The sequence below is a fragment of the Stenella coeruleoalba genome (genome assembly GCF_951394435.1).
Source record: "Stenella coeruleoalba genome assembly, chromosome: 17".
In the NCBI taxonomy this organism is placed as follows: Eukaryota; Metazoa; Chordata; class Mammalia; order Artiodactyla; family Delphinidae; genus Stenella; species Stenella coeruleoalba.
In genome coordinates, this window is record NC_137163.1 from 64,769,787 (window position 1) to 64,793,359 (window position 23,573).

A 23,573-nucleotide genomic window follows, 5' to 3' on the forward strand; every position below is an offset into this window, starting at 1 on the left:
TCAGTTGATCTTTTCTTCCTCCTTAAGTGGTTAGTGAAACCCATTCCAAGAAGAGGCTTCCAGGCTTTTTTGCTCTATGCTCAGAGTGGATAACTGACTCTGGAGTGTTGAATTTGGGTGGCAGAGCCCCAGGATGTGTCTCAGTCCCTTTTCTCTTTATTAGGGAACTTGCACTTGAGTGGCTAATAGAAAGGTGGCCTTCCATTGTGTACAACTCCAACCCACCCCCTACTTCTGGAGGGTACCAAAGAGTTGGCTCAGGAGTGCGTAAATAAAAGGTTTCGTCTTTGGAGATAGATGCACAAGTGGGTAATTAACCCAACTCCCTGCTTTGGCGTGGTGAGTGCTGGGGATGGGCGTAAGGGTGGGTAACCGCCACCAGGCTTATGGCATCCAGACATGTGGGGGTACTTTTGATATCAAGACACCTCCTGCCTGTACTGCCCCACAGATCTCCTGAAACAAATTTCATGTCACCGATCCTTCCATCAATGTGCACCTCCCCACACCAACACCTAGATCAGCCTCCTTGGACATTCTTCTACTTTTTTTTCTAGGAACCACTCCTTGGTTTAAACAAAGTCCCTTTGAAGTTCACCTCTAAGTACTCTATAGGTCTATATAGTTTTATGAATAGCTACTCCCTATGTGTGTAATGTGTAGGTAGGCAGGTAGGTAGATAGATATGAACCAATTAACCTGTTTTTGCTTGAGCCCGTTTCTTAGGGTATTTGAACAAATATTGACGGCCTAAAATTCGATGAATCATTTTTAAGTTGACTGAATGATAGCACCACCATTTAACTGCCCATCTAATTCTAGCTCAGAGTTTACATGTATTCAAAAATTATCATGTATCAATAATTTTCATTCATTCACTCATTCAGAATATTTAATGAATGCCATATGTGACCAGAACAAGAGAGTAAGGCATGGTCCCAGCCCTCATGGAGCTACGGTCTAGTGGGGGGACAGGTAGAGAAATAATGAGATAAGAGCTATAATGGGGGCAGGCTTATTTATAAACCATGAAAGATCAAGTCCAACAAGGGAATTAAGGGTTTACCAGAGCCAGGCTCCTAAATATCAGTAGACCCAGTCATGGCATATATTTCATGGTTTGGATTGACATGTAGAAATCTGGAAACAACTATGCTGATTTAGCAAGCGGGAGGATTTGTAAATAAAGTCCATGGGTCTCTGTGATTTTGTGATTTCTGAGTGGTAGTCGTTCTTAGTGGAGACATCTACCTGAACTAGATGAATGCTGACTGTTTGGCTTCTCAATAATCTCAGTCTTTTCTTTTCAGGCCAGGAAACAATAACAAACAGAGTATTTAGTACAGAATAGTTTCATCTTCAGAAGAAATAAAATTACGAATGAAATACCTTTCATGCTCATGTAACTTGACCATTCTTAATACCTTAAACTGTTCAGTAAGTTCAATATGGAAATATGGAAAAGAAACACATGGGAAATAATCCTGGAATATCAAATATACAGACTTTGATTGAAACATGTTCTCAGGACAGGTATGGAGAGGATGGGAATGTAGGGGAAATCAGAGGGGGCTTTGTCTTGGGCCTGCCCCCTTCTGTGAGGAATGAGACCGGACTTTGTCTCAGCACATATAGGTGCACTGTGGGCGATTTATGTGAAGGTACTTTGTAAACTGTAAAGTGTTTTCCCAATGTAAGGCAGAATTATTATCATTATTTTAAAATGCTACTTTATCGCCTGGAAAAGTTAACGTGCCTCCAGAGAGTAACGGAAGCAATGAAAAAAATCTAGTTTCTATAATATCTCTTCCCTAATTATGCAAGAAATCCTCTAAAAGCAATGCCGGTGGATTTTAAGATTTGGTTCTGAAATTTTGCACAATTCAAAATAGAGTGGTATATTGTGTTTCCTTGGGTTAGCAGAACTTAAATACATCCATATGATTTTTATTTACTTGTAACCTGAAATTATGACATTGTTTTTTGTTAAAACTACAGGAACAGTCTGCTTTAATAGGGATTCTCCAAATTTTAGGAGTTAGTTAGTTATGAGTTTTGTTTTGTTTTTTTTAAATTAATTAATTAATTAATTTTTGGCTGTGTTGGGTCTTCGTTTCTGTGCGAGGACTTTCTCTAGTTGCAGAGAGCAGGGGCCACTCTTCATCGCGGTGCACGGGCCTTTCACTCTTACGGCCTCTCTTGTTGCGGAGCACAGACTCCAGACAGGCAGGCTCAGTAGTTGTGGCTCACGGGCCTAGTTGCTCCGCGGCATGTGGGATCTTCCCAGACCAGGGCTCGAACCCATGTCCCCTGCATTGGCAGGCAGATTCTCAACCACTGCGCCACCAGGGAAGCCCAGTTATGAGTTTTATGTTGTCCAAGAAGCATCACTTTTGTGTTAATGGCGGGTAAGGCGTATGTTTTCCAGCATTGATAATTGTGAACAAAAATCATAAATGAGAATTACTCTGGCATTTCAAAATTATATCCCAAATGAGCCATGCTTGGAATATTTTACCTGACAATTAGTGTGTAAATGCATACTTTCATTAAATTATAAATCTAAAATATATAATATCATCCAGTTGAAATCTCCCATTTCACAGATAATAAAACTTAGGCTCAGGGAGCCAAAATTATTTGCCCGAGGTCATTCAACTAGTTAGTGACGGAGTCAGAACCTGAATTCAGACCTTTTGACTTCCAACGGCGGTGTTTTTCCTACCATGCTGACATGCAGAAGTTTAAGTACCTGTACGAGAAGTGATACTAAAGTTTACACTACTACATGTTCTCTGTTCTGTAATTTTACCTTGGGTGATATTAAGATCGTGTCTATTTTTTTTGGGTTAAATTTACATGTCTATTTATCTGTGTTGAAGTTGATGTGAGGTGTGTAGATTAATTTCTTAGTTGCTAAGACCGAGCAAGAAAAACTGGGAGTTCCTTTTGGTTCCTCATTTGAGCATCAGTATGAAAATTAATTCTGAGAGTTAGGAAATGAGAATGGGTAGCTAGATGGCTATATTGTTATTATTTGCAGATAGCTAAACATAGACTATATTTCAAAATACTACATTTATCGTCCATGTCTTGAAGCATGCCCAAACCCCACTCTTCTCGAAGGTGTTGAGTCTCTGAAGGTTCAGAATTGATCAACTGTGAAACTGTGACCTAAAGTAAACTTGCTAAGAAATGGTATAATAATATCCTTGCCCTGAGGGTAAAACACTCAGCTCTAGATTTTTCTCTTTTATCCTTGCTCAGACTACAATCATATTTCTTTGTGAGTATTTCCTCTTGGCATTGTGATACAGCTGACGTTGATAGATAGCATGGAGAAACCGAATTCAAAAAGAAAAAAAAAAAAAGGGGGCTCTTGGACTGTTGGCTCAAAAATAATGCGTGTAGAAAGCTCTCTATCTGCCCTCTTCAGTCTTTTTTTTCCTTGGGCCGCAGCTGCTGACAGCAGACACACTGAGCTATAATTTGGCCACATTTGGCTCATGTAAATTGTGATAAACAGTGAGCCCATAATATTTATTTTAAAGATTCAATCAGTGAAGGTAAGCATTCTTGACTTGTGTATACATGCTAGTAAATAGAAAGCTACAGACGTAGAGATCAGCTCTTAATTTCATGCCACACAATTAATACGGCGGCTTGATGCTCTGTTCATCACAGGTGCTGGAGTGTTGGAACCCTTTGAAGAAGTGTGTAGCTAATAGCCCATATATAATTCGGAAGAAGAAATCTTCAATGGAAGACCCCCAGGGGATAAATGGACAGTCTGTAAGTAAACAGAATGTCAGTCCTAAGGCAAGAGTTATTACTCTTAAAATCGTAATTACTATTTTTGTTGTAACTTGAGTGTCTGGAAATTCCTCAAAAGCTCTGTACCAATTTTTAATGATTTTTAAAGTTATGAATTAAGTGGTACATTATTTCATCAGCCTAACCTAATTTATATCTTTTTTTAAAGGTATCAGTTATCAAAAGTAGAGGTCTAGAGGAAAAAGCCAACCTTTAGTATTACTTAATTATACCAATACACTTAACAAAATTTTTAGACTTACATTTTCCTTTGCCTCAGGGAAAACATAGATTTGTCTCGTGAAACTTGAAATTAATGTCTAAGTTTGGATTGTTTTGTGTGTATTTGTTTTGATGTATACGTGTGTGTGTGCGCGTGTATCTTTAAAATGTGTGATAAAAAAGCAAAATAAAATAAAATGTGTGGGTGGTGTGGTAGTTTCACAGTTTGATAAACTCTTGAGTGGGCTTTAAATTAAGGAGAACCTGAGGTTTTATTTTGTTTGTTTATCTTGTGAGCACAAGAGAAAGGGTTCAGAAATGTTCCTCAAGTTCGTATCGGGAAGAAGAAAAGTTTCCTTTGGCTCATAAACAAATATTCCCAATAAGAGTTCATCTTATAAATAGCCTTTGTTTCGAACTTAAAAAAGTCAACGGATTTTAATTTTTAAAAAGCCTATTTCAGTAAGTTAGAGTTGTTTCCTTGGAAAATTTCCATAGCAATATTTGGGGTGGCACTATGTGACTTTGCCTTTAAAGGTCTCTCATCAGTTAAGATGCTTTTAGACCTGTGGTTTTGTAGCTCAGCTTTGTTCACCATAGAATTATTACAAACCGGAAGTGTGATCTTTAGTAATGACATTGTGGTTCCTGTAAATGTGTGTTTTACAAGACCTTCTGGTGGTTATGTAATAAGCAGTAACTGCTAATGGATTAGGATTTTAATAACAAAGGGTCACGTGCTATCAAGGTGCTTCTGCAGTCATACTGTATGCAATTACAGAGTGTATTTCATCGCTCTTCTAAATCATCTTGTGAGGTAATTCACATAAAGCATTTCGAGATCATTCTGTATGGTGTAGCTTTCACCCTAAACAGGAAAAGCACCCTTAACACGTTTAAGTTGTTTGTTTGGCCTTTTAAACTTATGTTATGGGCCTGTGATATTGGATGTTCTTATTATATGAAGAATAGTTTCGGAGTGCCTATAAAATAAGTGAAAAATAAATGCACGAATAACTTACTGTTTTCTGCCCCTTGTGTGTAACTTTGCTCCCAACATTCATGCAAGTTGCAGTGTTGGCGAATCCTTAACAGATTTAACAATCTCTGCCAATAAATGCTGCAGATAATATTTCTTTTGAGGTTTTGATATTCTGCCAGTTCTCATTTAAAACTTAAGAAATTAACTAAGATTTGAGACAAATGAAAAAAACATGTAAAGAATAGAATGATTAAAATTTTTGTACCTGTCCTAACAAAATGGTGTTTATTGGGCCATCTCATTCCATATCATTTGGAGGTGTTTTGAAACGTGAAGAGTGAAGCAGTTTTATTCTTGAAAGATACTTGGCTGCCTCAGAAGTAGAAAGCTAGGGAGTGATGTTTCTCAAGGGCAAACAGTGTGTGGCATTGGAGAAGCCGTTTCCGGGCATTTTGGCCCCTGCCTACTCAACCACGAAGGGCAAGCAGTCTTTTCAGAGGTCCCTATGTGTTGGGCCCCAGGTGGGCTCCTCCAGGCTCACTTTCTTTGGCTCTCAGGTTTCGCCTTTTCTTAGGAAGGTGCGGAAACAGGCTTAAGATGGGAAGAGGGCCTAGAACTTAGCTGAAAGCAGTAAGGTAACTCAAGAAACTGAAGGAGTTTTTAAAATTTATTTTTTTATTGAAGTATAGTTGATTTACAATGTTCTGTTAATTTCTGCTGTACAGCAAAGTGACTCAGTTATACGCATATATGCACTCTTTTTTATATTCTTTTCCATTATGGTTTATCCCAGGATATTGAATATAGTTCCCTGTGCTATACAGTAGTACCTTGTTGTTTATCCATTCTATATGTAGTAGTTAGCCCCAAACTCCCAATCCATCCCTCCCCCACCTCCACTCCCCGTTGGCAACCACAAGTTTGTTCTCTATGTCTGTAAATCTGTTTCTGTTTCGTAGATAGGTTCATTTGTGTCATATTTTAAATTCCACATATAAGTGATATCATATGGTATTTGTCTTTCTCTTTCTGACTTACTTCACTTAGTGTGATAATCTCTGGGTCCATCCACATTGCTGCAAGTGGCATTATTTCGTTCTTTTTTATGGCTGAGTAGTATTTCACTGTATATACGTACCGCATCTCCTTTATCCATTCATCTGTCAATGGACATTTAGGTTGTTTCTGTGTCTTGGCTACTGTAAATAGTGCTGCTGTGAACTTTGGGGTGCATGTATCTTTTCGAATTAGAGTTTTTGTCTTTTCCAGATATCTGCCCAGAAGTGGGAGTACTGGATCATATGGTAGCTCTATTTTTAGTTTTCTGAGGAACCTCTATACTGTTTTCCATAATGGCTGTACCAACTTATATTCCCACCAGCAATGTAGGAGGGTTCTCTTTTCTCCACACACTCTCCAGCATTTATTGTTTGTAGATTTTTTAATGATGGCCATTCTGACCAGTGTGGGGTGGTACTGCATTGTAGTTTTGATTTACATTTTTCTAATAATTAGCAATGTTGAACATCTTTTCATGTGCCTGTTGTCCATCTGTATGTCATCTTTGAAGAAATGTCTATTTAGGTCTTCTGCCCATTTTTCAATTGAGTTGTCTGTTTATTTTGTCGTTGTTGAAGGAAACTAAAGGATTAAAAGGAGACTTGGTACCAGAAATTCTTGTACCTCCCAACGTGACTCTCACTGTCCCTTACTTGCCACATTCATCTTTCAAAGTTTTGCTTAAAAAAGTCAATATATTCAGAATAAACACAAGAGTATACTGTACCCCCAATATTCCTAGGATGTAGCCTCCTGACCATAGTGGCACTTTGGAAATACATCTTTCATGTGACCAGACACCAGGGGCAGAGGTGAAGTAGCTTCTCATTTTGATCCTAAAGAGATACAGTCCTGGGCAAAACATTTAAATCAGAAATTCCACCTTTCTTATTCTGGAATTTTCTGCTTGTGTGTTTTCCGCATCTAGAAAGAAGTAGCTCATGAGATTTTGTAGGTTTTGTCGACTCTTCAACTTGCCTCATGAGGACCAAAAGGAGAGGAGGACATTTGTGGGGCTTTACATCATTTGGGTGATAATTCTAGCCACTCCAGTATCCCCTCTTGAGGAGTCCCATTTGGATAAGCACGGCCCCATTCTCTCTCCGTATGTCCATGGTTGGCCTCTCCGAGGTAGACACCTCTGAAACACAGACATCGAAGGGCCAGGCTATAGCTGCATCTTTCAGTTTCTTTAGTTTATGAGGATTTCTACAGGGAAATTATGTCAAGATAAGAAAAGCATTTACGAACTCTTTTTAAAAAAGTGAATTAAAAAATAAATCACTATCTTTTCCTTAGAAGCTGTGAGCTCTGCAGTTACCTAAACCTTGTGTCTGATTTGGATGGAATCCTGGTATCATGAAAACTACGTTTTAGATATGGAATACGAAGACTGGGTTTTAATTTTTACTAATTGTATGATCTGGGGTAGATTTCCAAGCATCAGTCTCTTCAACTAGAAAACAGAGATGATAATATTTACCTTCTCTTATTTAAAATTATAATTTTGTAGGTCAAGTGGGGTCATGTATTTAAAAGTTCTTTGATAACTGAAAAGTACAATACACCTCTCATGCACTTTTATTGTAAATATCGCTAAAAAAGTGTGGTCATGGATAAAAAGTTATCTGGCCACCTTCAAGTCCACAATAAAAAATTTTGAATGCAACCATTATACCAGTGCCAAGTATTATAAACACCAACACTACATATGTTTGTTTATGTTGTTAGCTGTCGAGGGAATCAGGTCTCCTGAGACTCTAAAGGAGCTTTTTATTATAAATGGTAGATTGTTAATTTACTTTTATTACAAAAATTTCAGATGGTGATATTTTAGAGCTTTTTGGAATAATTATATCTTTGGACTCCATTGTATTCTCATAACTGCATCTTCTTTAGATTATGGTAAATTTGAAATGCTAACAGCAGTTTTTGCTGAGATGCTGGGTTTTGCAAGAAAACCATGAACTGAAATATGTATGTACCTTATTTCTATGTTTGGACATTCTAAAAAGGCAAAGTGACTTTTAACCAAAATGGTAAAGTTAAATATATATTTTATGAACAGAGAGAAGAACACTATTAAGCAGAGATTTCTAAAAGTAGTATATATATATATATATATATATATATATATGTACATTACATCTGTATAAGTCAAATTAACTGGGAAATTATAAATTAGGTCAAGATTACATTTATTCACCTTTATCATGAGTGAGATATTTTACGTAAGTGAAATTTTTAGATAAATTAAAAAATATAGAATTCAGTAGTTTTCAGTTTCCTTTTTAAAATCATGAGCTTCTTGTTGGAAGCCTGTATTAGTTCCGTCAGGCTGCTGTAACAAAGTACAATAAACTGGGTGGCTTAACACAACAGACGTTTATTGTCTCATGGTTCCAGAGGCTAGAAGTCCAAAATCAAGGTGTTGGCAGGGCTTCCTCTGACAGCTGCTGAGGAATTCTTCCTTGCTGCTTCGTAACTTCCAGACCTCTATAACAATCCTTGGCATTCCTTGGCTTGCAGCTCCTGCGCTTTGATCTCTGCCGTGTTGTCACATGGCATTCTCCCCCTTACCTCTGTCTCTCCTCCTCTTCTTGTAAGGACATTAGTTATATTGGTTTAAGGACCAACCTAATGACCTCATCTTAACTTGATAGCATCTGCAGAGACCCTTTTTCCAAATAAGGTCACATTCACAGATACCAAGGATTAGGGCTTCAACCTGTCTTTTTCGGCTGGGGTGGGGTGGGGGGATACAATTCAACCCATAACAAAGCCCAAGAAGAATGTGAGGCTTCAGACCTTATCTGTTTGCCTACCCATCCCACTTCCCTCCACCTTAGCACTTTAAATAACTCTAGTTTATTTGGTTGCAAGTAGTGGAATTCCCATGAGCTGGTTTAAGCAAACAAAAGAAAAGTCTTAAGAAAGACTTAAACAAAAGGAAAGTCTTAAGAAAGGAAATTCAAGCAATTTTCTTTCCATTTTTCTCTGCATATGTTTTTCAGTCCTCTTTTTCTTTGTAGACTGGCTTTTGTACTCCCCTTGTGTAGCATTGGCTGCCTGCTGACCATGGTTTACATGTTACTGAACCATCCACCATGCAGAAAGAAAGACTGCTTGGTGCTGCATGAGTCATGATTCTGCAGCTGATGCCCAGAGAAGGATGCCCAGACCATCCAATAGGTGCCCACCATGAACCTTCAAGAAACCCCCAGTTTGTACTCAGGGAGGCACTGGTATGAAACCACAGTTTTAGTCCTATCACATCATCTTACAGATTTAGCCTTTGATGTACCATCACCTACATGCTAATCATTTTGATGGAAATTTCTACTGGTGAATATATATATATATAAAATTCTTTCCTGATGATGTAAGTTCTTTGTTACAACTATCACTTATAAGTTGGATCCCTAATAAGTTAGTTTCTCTCTCTCACTTGATCTGACAGAAGCGGTGCTTTGCATTTTCAGCCCCAGGCAGTAAAGCCTAGAACTGGGGCTAAACTGGCTATGATGGGTGCACAGCAAATAGATGCTAACTTGAAAATGGAAGGCAGTTGGGCATAGTGAAGAAAACCTTGACTTGGAATCAGAATACCGAGTTTTGAGCCACAGCTTACTGACTAAGTCACCTTGGGAAAGTTATTTTAACTTCTAAGCCTCAATTTTGTTTTTATAATTACGGATAATTAGATCTATATTGCTGGGTCTCTGTGACGAAGAAATAAGATATCCCATGCCAAAGCACTTTGTAAACTATAAAGCAATATATACGGCCACTAGTATCAAGCCCTGTGGGGCATCTTTTTGGAAAGGGCAGGACACTTTGTGTCAGACATATCTGCTTCAGTCTTTGCCCTGCACTTGGTCAAGTTTTTAAACCTCTCTCAGCCTCAGTTCCTCCTCATTTGTAAAGAAGGGATAAGAGTACCTTCTTATAGGATTAGAAATAGCATATGAACGACAGCTAGTGAATAAGAACACGGTTTTTGGAGCCTGACTCCCTGCGTTCAGATTTGAGCTATGATACTCACTGGCTGTGTGATGTTGGGCACGTCTGTGTGCCTCCCTGGGGCCATTTTCCTTGTCTGTAGACGGGGATGATGGTAATGACTTAGGTCACAGGGTGGCTGAGACGATTGAATGAGGTTATATGTGTGAGAGTACTTAGAATGGTGCCTGACATACAGGAAATGCTGTCTTAGCATTTGTTGATGTTACTAATCTTATCTCCACCATGCCAGGCACACAAATAGTAAGTGCTTTAAAAATGCTCATTGTTATTTAATTAAAATGGATTTGACTAGGGGGATGAGATACTATTTCTTAACTGAATTGTAATGGACCCACATTCACATGGTTAAGGTGAGATGATGTCTTGGGATGTCAGACCATGCTGGAAGGAATAAGACAGTACTTCCCTTTGCATGGGCAAGGCTGGTTTGGGCCCATTAAAAGAGCCCAGGTTGGAATGCGATCTGAGAGTTTAGAAGAGACTGACTGTTAAAGTTCAAATTGGGTACCAGGCTGTATTACCAGTTGGGTATTTTAGGTGAAGAATAAAACCTAGACAGGAAAATTGCTCCAGAGCCAGGATGGTGACTTGTTTATATTTCTAAGCCAAACACAATGTCAAGCCCTTTACGTGCACTCTGTAAACGTTTGTTTATCTGAGGTGACCGGCATCTTGTGTCCTGGGATAGCTCACTTGGTCCCTATGCATCAAACAAATAGAGTGTGACAAGGATGAAAATTGCTTGTGGCTGATGCTGGAAAAAAAGGAGAAAGGGGCTCTAACCATTGAGACTCACTGCCTCTGACCTTCTTCTGACCTGCACTCTTAAACATGCAGGGGGCTGGGAGCTCAGTGACCATGGTGCTTGGAACCGGATCTATGAGCAGAGCAGCTAGCCGTGATGGCATCTGCATCTCTCTTTCTGAGGCAAAGGCACAGACTTTGGGATCTCTGTGTTTGTTTTGTTTTGTTTTGGAAGTAGGAAGGGCAGCTTAAATACTTAAAAGAAAAATAAAACCACTTTCTGGTCTAGAGCTGTGATGTTGAAAAGTTACCAAAAGTGTGAGCTAGAATAAGAAATCGATTTCTTTTTTAAGAAATTGAAGTCTAGTTGATTTACAATATTGTGTTAGTTTCAGGTGTACAGCAAAAGTGATTCAGTTATACATTTTATGTATATATCTATTCCATTATAGTTTATAACAGGATATTGAATATAGTTCCCTGTGTTATACAGTAAATCCTTGTTGTTTGCTTTATATACAGTAGTGTGCATCTGTTAATTCCCTACTCCCAATTTATCCCTCCCTGCCTCCTCTTTGGTGACCATAAGTTTGTTTTCTAAGTCTGTGAGTCTGTTTCTGTTTCGTAAATGAGTTCATCTGTACTATATTTTAGATTCCACATATAAGTGATATCATATAATATTTGTCTTTCTCTGAGAAAGCCATTTCACTGTAGTGAGAATACAATAAACGTTTTCTTTAAAGGATCAGATAGATATTTTGGGCTTTACAGGCTAGAAGATCTCTATGGCATGTGTTGTGGTGTGAAAGTATTGACAATACAGAACAGAGCCCCGATATTAATGCCTGCAGATAAATGGAGGATCCCCACCCTTGTTCCCATTAGCACTTGCAGGTCAGTCTACCATTGCACTCCCACCTCCGTCAAGGTTTCTCATTTTATTTCTATCAGGCTTGCTCCATCATCCTGGATTTGACTTATTTCTGCCCTTTGAGCCTCATTTTCTTCATTTATAAAATGAAGAACTGAGGAGAAGTTCTTTTCTGGTTCTAACAAAGTGTGAATCCATTCATTTTCCTATGGTACTGGATAATCAAAGTTAATAAAGTTTATGCATCACAAAATAAATATGTATTTGTTGCCAAGGGATGGGCAGGAGGACCCATCAGGACACGGAGTAACTTTGCAAACCCATCAAGTGCTCAGTTTGATGATCCAATACCACAGTTCCAGGATTGCCTTTGAACCCTCATATGACGCATCTTCACATTGCTAAGGTCTCCTGATCATTCCTTTTGCAATCTCCTTCATCCCTCAGTCAATGAGTATTTTTATTTCTAGAGCCCATAGGATATTTTTATATTGGCACTGATGTTGTGATAAGGGTTCTTTGATGTCCACATTTCTTCTGTACATATATAATTTTGTTTATATGTAATATCAACTATGTTTCTGTGATTAATTTTAAAAGGTGCTTGGAATCCATAAAGAAGCACTCCTACATTTTGTATCACCTTCCTGAATGTGTTTGTAGTGATCTAAAAATATGTTTACAGTACTCCTCCCTTTAAGACATGGAGTCTCTTGATGATGAACTCCTTGAGATGAATCCCTCCCCTTGGGTATGGTCTGGACTTAGTCACTCACTTCTGATAAGTAGAAACGAGAGCAGAAGTGGTGTGCCACTGTAGGTACTAGGTCATGAAAGCCACTGTGGCTTCCTCCTTGCTCTCTCTTGGATCACTCACTCTGGGGGGAAGCCAGCTACCATGTTGTGAGGACATTCAAGCAGCCTGTGGAGAGGCCTGTGTGCCAGGCTCTGAAGCCTTCTCCTTCCTCTCTCCATGTGAGGGCGTCTTCTTGGAGGTGAATCCTCCAGCCTCAGTCCAGCCTTCAGATGAAGCAGCCCCAGCAGACAATTAAGGTACATCCTCATGAGAGCCCTGATATCCAGTAACACTTAGATAAACTGCTTCCAGATTTCTGACTCTCAGAAATTGTGTGAGATAATAAATTCATGTTATTTTGAGATGCTAAGTTTTGGGGTAATTTTGTTACACAGCTGTAGATAACTAATACAGTGATCTCATCAACCTATTTTTGCATTAAAGTTATCTCTACTCAGTAGTTATATAAATATTATATAAATATAATTAATAAAACTCTAATTTTTCCTATTGCATTTCATTTGCAACCTGGGGACATCCAGATGTCGATTTATTTATCTTTTCTGTTCCCCCAAACAGAAGTTTTTCTTCTTCACACAATAAATGCTTTGAACTTCTAATTAGCATATATTTTATTCTATCTTAAATTGTCCACACTTATCTACAAATCTGCTTGCCTTCTAGACTGTGAGTTTTCTGAGGGCAGAGAATATGAGAGAGGAATAATCACCCTCCCTCTGACATTCAGCCCTCTCTATTTTGCACATTGTAGATGCAAAAAATCTTTGGTTGAATGAATGAATGAATGAATATAATTGCTATGTAAAAGGAGAGAAATACTCACATATGCTAGTTTGGACACTTTGCTACACGTGGCTCCAGGGAGCCAAGCATCTTTGGAAACATACCAGAATCAGGCTCAGAGCTTTTCCTGCTCTATTAGGTTTCATGAAAGTAGAGGTCCACTGAAAGCAAACATCACTGCTGTGAAACCTCATTAGTTGGACCTCCATTAATGGAAAATTTCTGATAATTTAAGCAGAGAATGAAGTAAATTCTTACATATGTTCTTTTATGAAAATAGGATTATAAAAGAAAATAACAATATAGATTCATTTTAACTGTATGTGAATATAGGAAAGTAGGTGGGCAAAATAACCTGACAATCACATACCAAAAATTTCATGTGCTTTTTGCAAATAAATCTTATTCATGGGCTTCCCTGGTGGTGCAGTGGTTGAGAGTCTGCCTGCCAATGCAGGGGACACGGGTTCGTGCCCCGGTCCGGAAAGATCCCACATGCCGCGGAGCGGCTGGGCCCGTGAGCCATGGCCGTTGAGCCTGCGCGTCCGGAGCCTGTGCACCACAACGGGAGAGGCCACAACAGTGAGAGGCCCACGTACCGCAAAAAAAAAAAAAAAAAAAAAAAAAAAATCTTATTCATTGAAGAAATCTTTCCAAAGTGCTGTTTTTGGTTAAACTAGTTCAATTAATGTTTATATTTCAAAGGAATTCTTGAAATTTCTTTGTGAGTGCTCCCAAATTCAAACTTAACATAAATCAGATTAACAGTGTCTTGTTTTAAAAATTTTGATTCTTGCAAGGCTATGAACGTATACTCCCATCTCACATCAATAAGGCAATAACTGAGCTTATGTTCTTATCAGTTCAAGTCAGTGGATACCTGTGAGGTACAGGAGGGAGCATGGATTTGGCAGGCAGCTGGAGGCTGGGGCTGAAGTTCTAGCTGGAGTGTGTGCAAATCTCTCTGATCATTTCTAGCCAGGGTCTTCATCTCTAAAATGGGATATTTCAGTCCTGTGTATCTCAGAATTGTTGTGAGGACCAAAAGGAGAACAGGTGTGCCTTTATTAAGCAATATATGTACGCATGTTATGTGTTTATCAGAAAACAATAAATACATCTGTCTTCTTCCAGGTAGTGTTTAAAAAAAATAATCCTGTGTCCTTTTCAAAAATTCTCCCTTCTTTTTATAAGAGAAAGGAAAAATGAGAAGTTTTCTTTTTAATTACTGATTTTATTTCATTATTTTTTTCATTTTGAAATATGGTGTGGTATAATATAAGGGGACACAAGAGATAATTCCTAATGGGCTGTGCAGATATTGAAATGGATGGTTGTTCGTTCACTAGTTCTTGTTTTTACTTAAATACTGTATAAACTAAAATTCCTTTTAGGAATCCTAAAATGTATTGAAATTAATTTTGATGCCTAGAAATTCTCAAATGTTTTATTATATCAAACATCATTTGGCAAGGTGTATAGTATATGCTTATTTATTTCTTTAATGAGGCTGTTGTATTTCTTTCAAAGGATAGCCATCTCGAATGTTTTTCAAGAATAAAATTTTATGCTTTGGGTAACCACATATTAACCTTAATATCAGTCATGTTTTACAAGGAAAGAAAAGATAAATGCTGGATTATTTATGATTAAAGTGATATGTTATTTAAAATTGCATTTCTAATTTCTATTTAAATAAAAGAAATAGATTTTCTTGGCATAGGAAATAATGATCAAATACACATTTTACTTTTTTAACCTTGGTGTTTACGTTAGTGATTTTTAGTGGACTTGTCCATCGAAGATTCTCTGAAACATTTAAAAAACATACGTTTACCTGACCTTATCTGGTAGGCTGGGAGGGTTAACTTTAAAAACTTCAAAAATATTTTGTTTTCAGGTGTGTGAAATTATATGCCCTGAAAAATGTTCATAATTAGTTAGTTATGCCTGCATTTAACCACTTGTATTCTCAAAATAGGAAACTGTTGGTGGCAAAATGGAACCCAGGCAACTTAAAATAGTTTCATCCATGGAGCTGACTTTTATTAAAGTTCACATTAGACACTGGAATTAGTTGTTTGCTAAGATGCCAAATTATTTTGGAAAAAAATAGACTCATCATTTACTATGGACTAAAAATCAGATCTATATTTTAATTTAATCAATTAGCATTTCATTTTGTCTTTTTAAAAATAGTTATCTTTTGGGGCTTCCCTGGTGGCACAGTGGTTGAGAGTCCGCCTGCCGATGCAGGGGACACGGGTTTGTGCCCTGGTCCGGGAAGATCCCACATGCCGCGGAGCGGCTAGGCCCGTGAGCCATGGCCGCTGAGCCTGCGCGTCAGGAGCCTGTGCTCCGCAAGGGGAGAAGCCACAACAGTGAGAGGCCCGCCTACCGCAAAAAAAAAAAAAAAAAAAAAAAAGGTTATCTTTCTGTCTGCCCTAGGGTAGTTTTTTAAATACAGTGGCTGATTTTAATCAAAATTGACGCACCCTTTATTTATATATTTTAAATTCAAACTGTGAGTCAGGCTACCATCTTAAAACAATAGAGCTGCCAAAAATTTTCAAATGAACGTGTGATCTATTTGTGATATTGAATGGGGACTGTAATTCACAGAACCATCTGCAATGGCAGCAGGGAGAGTACTGGGCTAATTCATACGTGACCATGAGTCTATGGTGAACTTCTTCATTACCTGGAGCATTAGAGTCCTTTGAAGTCTGTCTTAACTTGTTGGGACAAAGGTGATCCGCTGCAATTTTAACTGAAAATAGTGGCTTTTACCTATACTGCCAATAAGAGTTGAATAGATTCTGGTATTATTTTGGAAGACCAGGCTTGAAAATCTTACAATGTTCTCGCCTACCTTGAAAAATGAGAAAAGATAGTATAATATGAAGGGCATTTGGAAAAAATAAAGTTTATAATCCTATAGTTCAGTGAAAAGTTTTAAAATTGTAAATGTATTCTGCATTTATATTATAAAATATTACATATTAAATTGAGATTTTGTTCTGAGTCCTTTTAAGTTGTTGCCAAAAAAGTTGTTTGCATTGGTAGCTAAATTCTCCATACATTGTAATTTTTGAGTCATTGAACCAATGATAGTCCTTAAACACTACAAGTTACAGGAAAAGATGAAATGGGCTGATTTTCTTGGGAGGCATCAGCTTTAGGTCCTTGGAGATATGCAGTGCCTATTACTAAAAAGAATAAATAACGTTTATTAAGCACTTACTATGTAGCACTGCTATTCTAAGCATGTCACACATATAGCCTTAGCTCATTACTACTTGGTGATAATCTGTTGAAGACTCGTGCATGGGAACAAGGTAGAACTGGATTACCTCAAAAATCCCTTTCACCACTGAGATTTAGTGAATCCATGATTTATTACCTAGTGCTTAATGAAAGAGAGGAAGTAGGGCTATAAGGATCAAGGTTGTTTTTCCATATTCAAGTAGGCAAAATGCATAATGCTCTCTGTGTTCCTTTGGGGTTAACATATAATTTTGAAGAAAATGTGCTATATTTTTCCAGAAAGGTTCACACAAAGCACATACAGATTAGAAATACTTCTGCTCTTTCTTGCCATTTTTCAAGCCCTCTGTGAGTTCCAAAATATAGGAATTATTCCTTTATTTTTTTATAATATCTAACAAAATTACGTATTGACCCATGATTAAGTAGTATAAGCTTTAGATGGTTATAATTTAACTCAGAGTAATAAACTTCTTCCTATTCTTTTCTTTTCCCTTTTCTTTTTCCTTTCTTTTTTAACAGAAGTTCAGATCAATAGTTACAGATCTGACCTTAAAAAGCAAAATCTAACTAATAACTTGTTGAATAAGTAATAAAAACCTTTGAAAATATGTGCAGCCTTGAAAGAAAAGTATAACAGGGCTTTATTGTCAAATGTTTAGAAAACACAAAGCTTAGATTTTGATGGTTTAAAAAACTATGTTGAGACCGTATTTCCCCCCATCTAAAGTTTTACAGAAGTAAAGGAATTCTACAATGATTTCTCCAGTTAATAAATGCCTGCTTTTTCACGCATTCTACTTTTATAAATTTCTGCAGGGAATGTACTGACGAATCTTCGTTTTGCTTTGAACAGTCTTTGAACTTTTCTTGTTTCTTTATATATACATGAATCGCTTTCCATATGTAGTTCCAAATCTAAAAAAAAAATTAGTCTATGAGTATTTTCAGTTAAATTAGAATAAAATTCACAACTATGATCATCTTATTAGCCTTAATTCCATTTTACTGAAATGTGTGTGATATTGAGCACAGATTTGGGATATATGACTGAAGGCATCATATTCAGCCATTTTTATAGTTTTTTTCTCATTGTTGAGACTGTTTCCATCTATTATTAATTATACTATATACACATTTTTTTCTTTGCTTCAACTCCAAGTAATGCTGGCTTAATTTGAGTTAAAATAAATTTATTTTTTTTAAAGAGGGGACCCAAATATAAGGTTGGGGGAATAATTAATCTATTATGTCCAGTCTCATGATAAATTTTTTTTTAAAACTTTTGCACATGTAGTTACATGTTGAGATTAATGGAACTTTGGGAACCAGGATATATTTGTAACTAACTACACATACAGCTAACTGTAATTCCTTATGTACATTTTAGAATGATGTGCGGGTTTTTTTGTTTTTTTTCCGGTACGCGGGCCTCTCAGTGTTGTGGCCTCTCCCGTTGCGGAGCACAGGCTCCGGACGCGCAGGCTCAGCGGCCATGGCTCACGGGCCCAGCCGCTCCGCGGCATGTGGGATCTTCCCGGACCGGGACACGAACCCGTGTCCCCTGCATCGGCAGGCAGACTCTCAACCACTGCGCCAACAGGGAAGCCCCCTGATGTGCGTTTTTTAGTGAATTTCTTAAAAATTCTTGAAAATACCGTACTTGGGGTTCATTTATCTTATATGTATATACTTTGGGATCTAAAAAAAAAAAAAAATGTTCCCAGCTTCAGTCTTTATTTCTAATCTTCATTACCTCTTTGATAGAATTAGCACAAATTGACTAGGAACTAGATTCAGTTTACTCAAGCTGAACTCTGGCCTGAGGGTGTGGAAGTGAGGAAAGGAAGCTTTTCTTCATCTCTTTCTCTGAGGTGTGGTTCTGTTTACTTTGGAAAGAAAAGATACAAGTATCTCCTAAAGTGGATTAGACATGGCAAGACAAGATGATACATTTGCACTATAAACTCTCAAGCAGCTGTGAGAAGGCCTTATGTGTGAAATTTCTTACCTTCTTAAAAATCTTGATAGTTGTAGCTAAGCTCTTAACAGTCAAAAACAAACTGCCAACGAGGTTTATTTTCTTTTTTGCTGAGTTTTCTGGGCCATTGTTCCGCTTGAGGGGCCCTGTTTGTTAGTTTTGGCTCAGGGACTTCTCTTCCTTCAGGATAAGCTCTCCTAAGGCACTTGTACAAGTCGGTACTCAGGGGCTGCTTCACAGTTTATTCACGGCCCGCTAAAGCACCATTCAACTGCATGACTTCCTGTCTCAGAGGAGGGGTGGCCGACTAGGGGTTTTGTATCTGTAATGTAAAAATATAGTGGATTTTGTGGAAAACTGGGACATTTTTGTTTGTTCTCATAAAAGATTCCTGCTGGAAGTTTTATTTTAAAGTTGGCTTTTAGCCTTTTTTTTTTTTTTTTGCTGTGACTTGGATCCTGATCTGATTTTCTGCTTTTACAGCCCTTTTTGAAAAATTTAAAATATTTAATTCAACATTAACTGTGCTTACAAGCTACATAGCAGAATAAAATCACATTACAAACATTGTAGTATTAGATTTTATCACCATTTATTTCTTTTAGCCTGTCCAGGGATTTCTTCATGTTCAGTAGAACTAATTTGCAGTCAGACATTGAGGTCTTCTAGAAGGCCAGCAGGCTCCAGAAATTAATTTATCCAAATAACCGATCCCTCCTAGGCCAACCATAGAGGGACACCAAAATGGCCTAAGAAGGCAGAGCCTCCTTTTGAAGTCTGGAATGTTTTGACTGACTTGAAACAGGCGGCTGGAATGAAAGGATAATTTTCAGTGACCCAGGGGATTTTTTTGCCATTTTCAAATATTAGGTAAAACAAAGAGAAATTGCTTGCTCTAATTTAGAAAGACTTAGTAATCAGGAAGGCAACCAGACTGAGAATAAAGTTCCAAGGTATATATAGCAGAAGCTTATTTACTAAGCTTAGATTGCTGGCAAAAATCAAAATTATTATACCCTTAAAAAAACCTTACAGGGGATATATTTTAGTCAAATAGCTGCATTTTCATCACCTATGCCTGCATTATTTTCTTAGTATTAAAAAAAAAGAGAAAGTTAACTGCTTTGATTTATTGCCATCTAAAATATTTCTATATTACAATCTTAATTTTATTAAACAAACAGGAGGTTATAATTTAAAATAGTCTACTCAGCTAAATGGGTTTACTAGAAACACTGAGTAGATATTTCATATTTGTCAAATTTTCAAAACATTAGTGGATTTTAAGGCCATTAATCCTTTAAAGCAAACTGTAACATGAGCTGAAGCATAGGAGTATCCAGGTGTAACAAACGTTTTTTGATGACCAGGTCAGAGGGGTAGATCAAAGTAATTTTGAAGAGATTCCTTGGTTATACTATACATAAATATTTATTGTTGCAGAAGAAAAAATACCTTTTCTCATTTTGGTGAAATAAAATGAATTAAAAGTAGGGATTGGTAGGCAAATAACTGCACATTAAGGTAGAAATAGGAAATGCTTCTTTTTACACAATACATTCCATGTCCCCGATAACGCAGTAATGTACTTAATGTATAGCATTATTTAGGAAAAAAGGATTAGGTAATATTTGTCATTTAAGAGTTCTGGATATGAGTAGATGCCAACCGACTTTATGGATTTAGGCTTTATTTTACAGCTTGGGAGAATTACAGAGTAATTTAGGTACTGATGTGGCCACAAAGATGCCAATCCTGTTGCTGGCACTCGGTCCTTCTTAAACTGGTGAAGTATGTCTTAAATCAATTTAAATGAAAAATAAATAGTACTTTTATTGATTTTGATTTGTTCTCGGGCTTGTTTGCTAGTTTTGAATTGGGGTGATTGGAGCTCTACATTTGCATTACTGAAGTTGTCAGACCTTTTTTCTCTAAGTTGCATCGTTTTGTACCAGTTTTCCATTTGATTGGCCGCCCTTGCAAAGCCAAAGTACATGATAAATATAAGAAAATTCTCTGAAAGCAGAGTGTTCTAATGGGAGGTGGCATTCACATTATTCTTGGGTGTTACAGAGAGAAAATAGTATTGCCATTCACCTTTATATCATCTTCAGGTTTTTCTTTTGGCTACTGAAATTCTGAGTAAAAAAAAAAAAATGTCAGCTTTTTAATAAGTTGTGAGAAATAGCCTTTGGAGAAGAAGGTAATTGAGAAGTTTAAGTAATGATTGACTGGGGCCAGCAATGTTGATGAATTTAGGTAGAAGGGAAATTAAGCTATCTTTGGTAATAAGAACCAAGACTCTATGTAACTACATGGCAGAGATTGGAGAAACGTGTGCAGAGGAAAATGTAGGAGGAAGATTAGGGGGTAATAGTTGCTTATACCAGTGGACTACATAGAAGAATGTCTACTAGCCCTTGAGTCATGGGAAGAAAATAGAACGTCTAATTTTTAATTTCATCCTTTTAAAAAACATATATTTATTTTGTGTGGGTTTTATATGTAATATATTAGTAAAGCACTGTTTGAATATAATGTATAGATATGTGTTGCTCATTTTTTTTTTTTTTTTTTACTGATGAGGAATTAAAAGACATTTGGAAATGGTTAGTTTCAATAATAGTTAGCTTTATATTCATTATCTGACATATTTTCCATTAGGAATCAGCGATTGTATATGTTGATCAGGAATTTAAGTAATTGAAATATGAAAATCCTTCATACTCATGGTTAATAAATGCATATAAATATTTTCATTTTGGAGATGACTATTTGGTATTTTTCTCTGTGTTCTGAACAACATCTCTCAATGGGGCTTAGCCATATTTTATCTTTAAAAGTTAATACTATTTCTTTACCTAAAATCACTGTAATGTGAATGTGTATCATTACATAAATATTACCTTATGTTGACATATAATAATGAGGAACCCTAGGTAAAAGGTAGCTGATTCTTTCTTTGAGGTTATGCTAATTGACTCCATGATAACTTTATTTTTCTCAGTACTATTCACAGGTTTATCATTTCTTTCTGTTTGAAATTACTGTAACTTTGACTTCTGGATAATTAACACTACAGTTACTTGGTAATAAAAGACTTAGTGAGGATTGAGTGCTCTTTTTTCTAAATACTTAAGAGATTTCCATGCCGGAGAAGAGTTCATCTTAGTAGGTTTAGCTGTAGGTGACAGAGGATAATGAGTTCAATTTTGGGCAGTTTGAGAGGTTTTGCAGATCTGCAGGTGATTTGTGTAGACAGTTGAAAATTTGGATGTGGGTTTCTAGAGTGGATTGGCCTAAAAGTATAGGCTTGGGGCCATCAGCGAGTGGATGATTCTGAAGCCATTATGTGAGGTAACAGAGGAAAAGTGTGTTGAGGAAGAAAAGGACCAAACAAGAGAAGATTTAAGGGGATATTAGAGCCAGGGAGAGGACAAAGATCCAGGTATGAAGTCTGAGGTACGGTTGGAGAGGTACATGGCCCAGAGATAGAGATACAACTTGCAGGAGAGGAACGGTCAGTGGTGCCAGGTTCCTCTGAGGGATTAAGATGCGTAAGTACTGAAAGGTATACAATGGACAGTAAGTCACTAGTCCTAGCAGTTTGATGGGATAGTGATGGGTGGAATCCAGATTACTTGTGTTGATAAGTAAATGGGAACTGAGATATTGAGATTCAACTACCCTTTGGAGCAGTTTGGCTGAGTTGGGAGAGTTAGAGACTTAAGTAGAGGGAGATGGACTGCAGGAGGATTTTCAGAGGAGAAAGGACTTTCCCATGCAGGGGAAGTCCATGGAAAGCCCATCCTTCCTCTTCTGATCCTAAACTCCCTGCAACGTTGCTCTGTCTCTATAGGTCCCTCCTCTCCAGAGAACATGACATCGTAGGACATGGGAGAAGCACTTAAAAAAGCTATATTTTTGGCCATAGGATATTTATATTTGCATAGTAGCAAATAATGATTTATGTGTTACTGGCTGAGGATCAACCTGTACTAACCGTCGTGGTTCTAAAAGCTATACTTTTTTCCCTTGCTTCATGCATTCTGTGCCCACTTCTCTGCCTGGCAGAAGCCTCCTCCTCCTATTTTGAAGTCAAAGGCCAACCCCTATGTGAAGTCTGCTTTGGTAACTTCAACTAGTTGGATTCTCTCTTCTGTGATCCTTTAAGAGCTCTACTGTGGCTCTTAGTGAGTTGATTTACAACTAGCTATTTACACATCTCTCTTCCAATGAACTGTGAATTCTCAGAGGAGCACCTGTCCTGTCTCTTAATCACTAGCCTATCACGTTGCCTAGCACTTAGTGGCTACTCGGTCAACTTTGCTTGAATGAATGAATGGATAAGGGAAGACATGAGAAAAGACAAACTGTAAGTGTTGGGAGAGGCACCAAAAAAAAAACTGACTTTGTGACTATTGGTTATTTATACTCATTATACTCATCTGTGTGTAACTAGCTAATGGCCAGCTTGATCTATAAAGAGTGACTAATTATTACAGTTAATTGAGATTATGTTTTACATCTTGGTCCCTGTTTATTTAAAGTAGGAACATACTTAATTTATTAATCTCAGCCTTTTGAAAAGAATGTGTTTGTGTAGGTTTTATACTGTATGTAATATGTCAAATAGAGATATACTTAGTTTATTATATTCATCATTAGTTGCCAAGTATGAGAAAATAAACTAATTTCAAAAGGAAGTTTGAATTGCAAACTGTCCTGTTGGGAGTACTTAGAGTATACAATTATAGTTTTAATAGAGACTATAATGCTCAGTAGGCTACTGTTGAAAAGTTTTGTTTGCTTTTAATTGTTTTCTTTACAACGTTTGCTACCACCGCATAAGAATTGTCAAAGTTAGTAGAATGCAAATTAATGTAAAAAAAAAGGCTTGGGTTAAGAAATGCTTTACATAACTTTCTGTTTCCCATCATTTATTCTAATAATTCTAGACTTGGTGCTTTTCTGTCATGGTAGTGTCCTGGTATAAACTGTATCA

The 23,573-nt window shown here is 37.2% G+C and overlaps 1 protein-coding gene across 8 annotated transcripts in view; it reads left to right on the forward strand.

The window, feature by feature from the left end:
- Positions 1–23,573, forward strand: part of EYA1 (EYA transcriptional coactivator and phosphatase 1) — a 561,881-nt gene that overhangs the window by 242,553 nt on the left and 295,755 nt on the right. For all 8 annotated transcript variants that reach the window (XM_079902475.1, XM_079902474.1, XM_079902481.1 and 5 more), the window contains one exon: positions 3,685–3,792. In XM_079902475.1, the coding sequence (XP_079758601.1) occupies positions 3,760–3,792 (33 nt within the window). In that variant the 5' untranslated portion in view covers positions 3,685–3,759. The remainder of the gene's footprint in view (positions 1–3,684; positions 3,793–23,573) is intronic.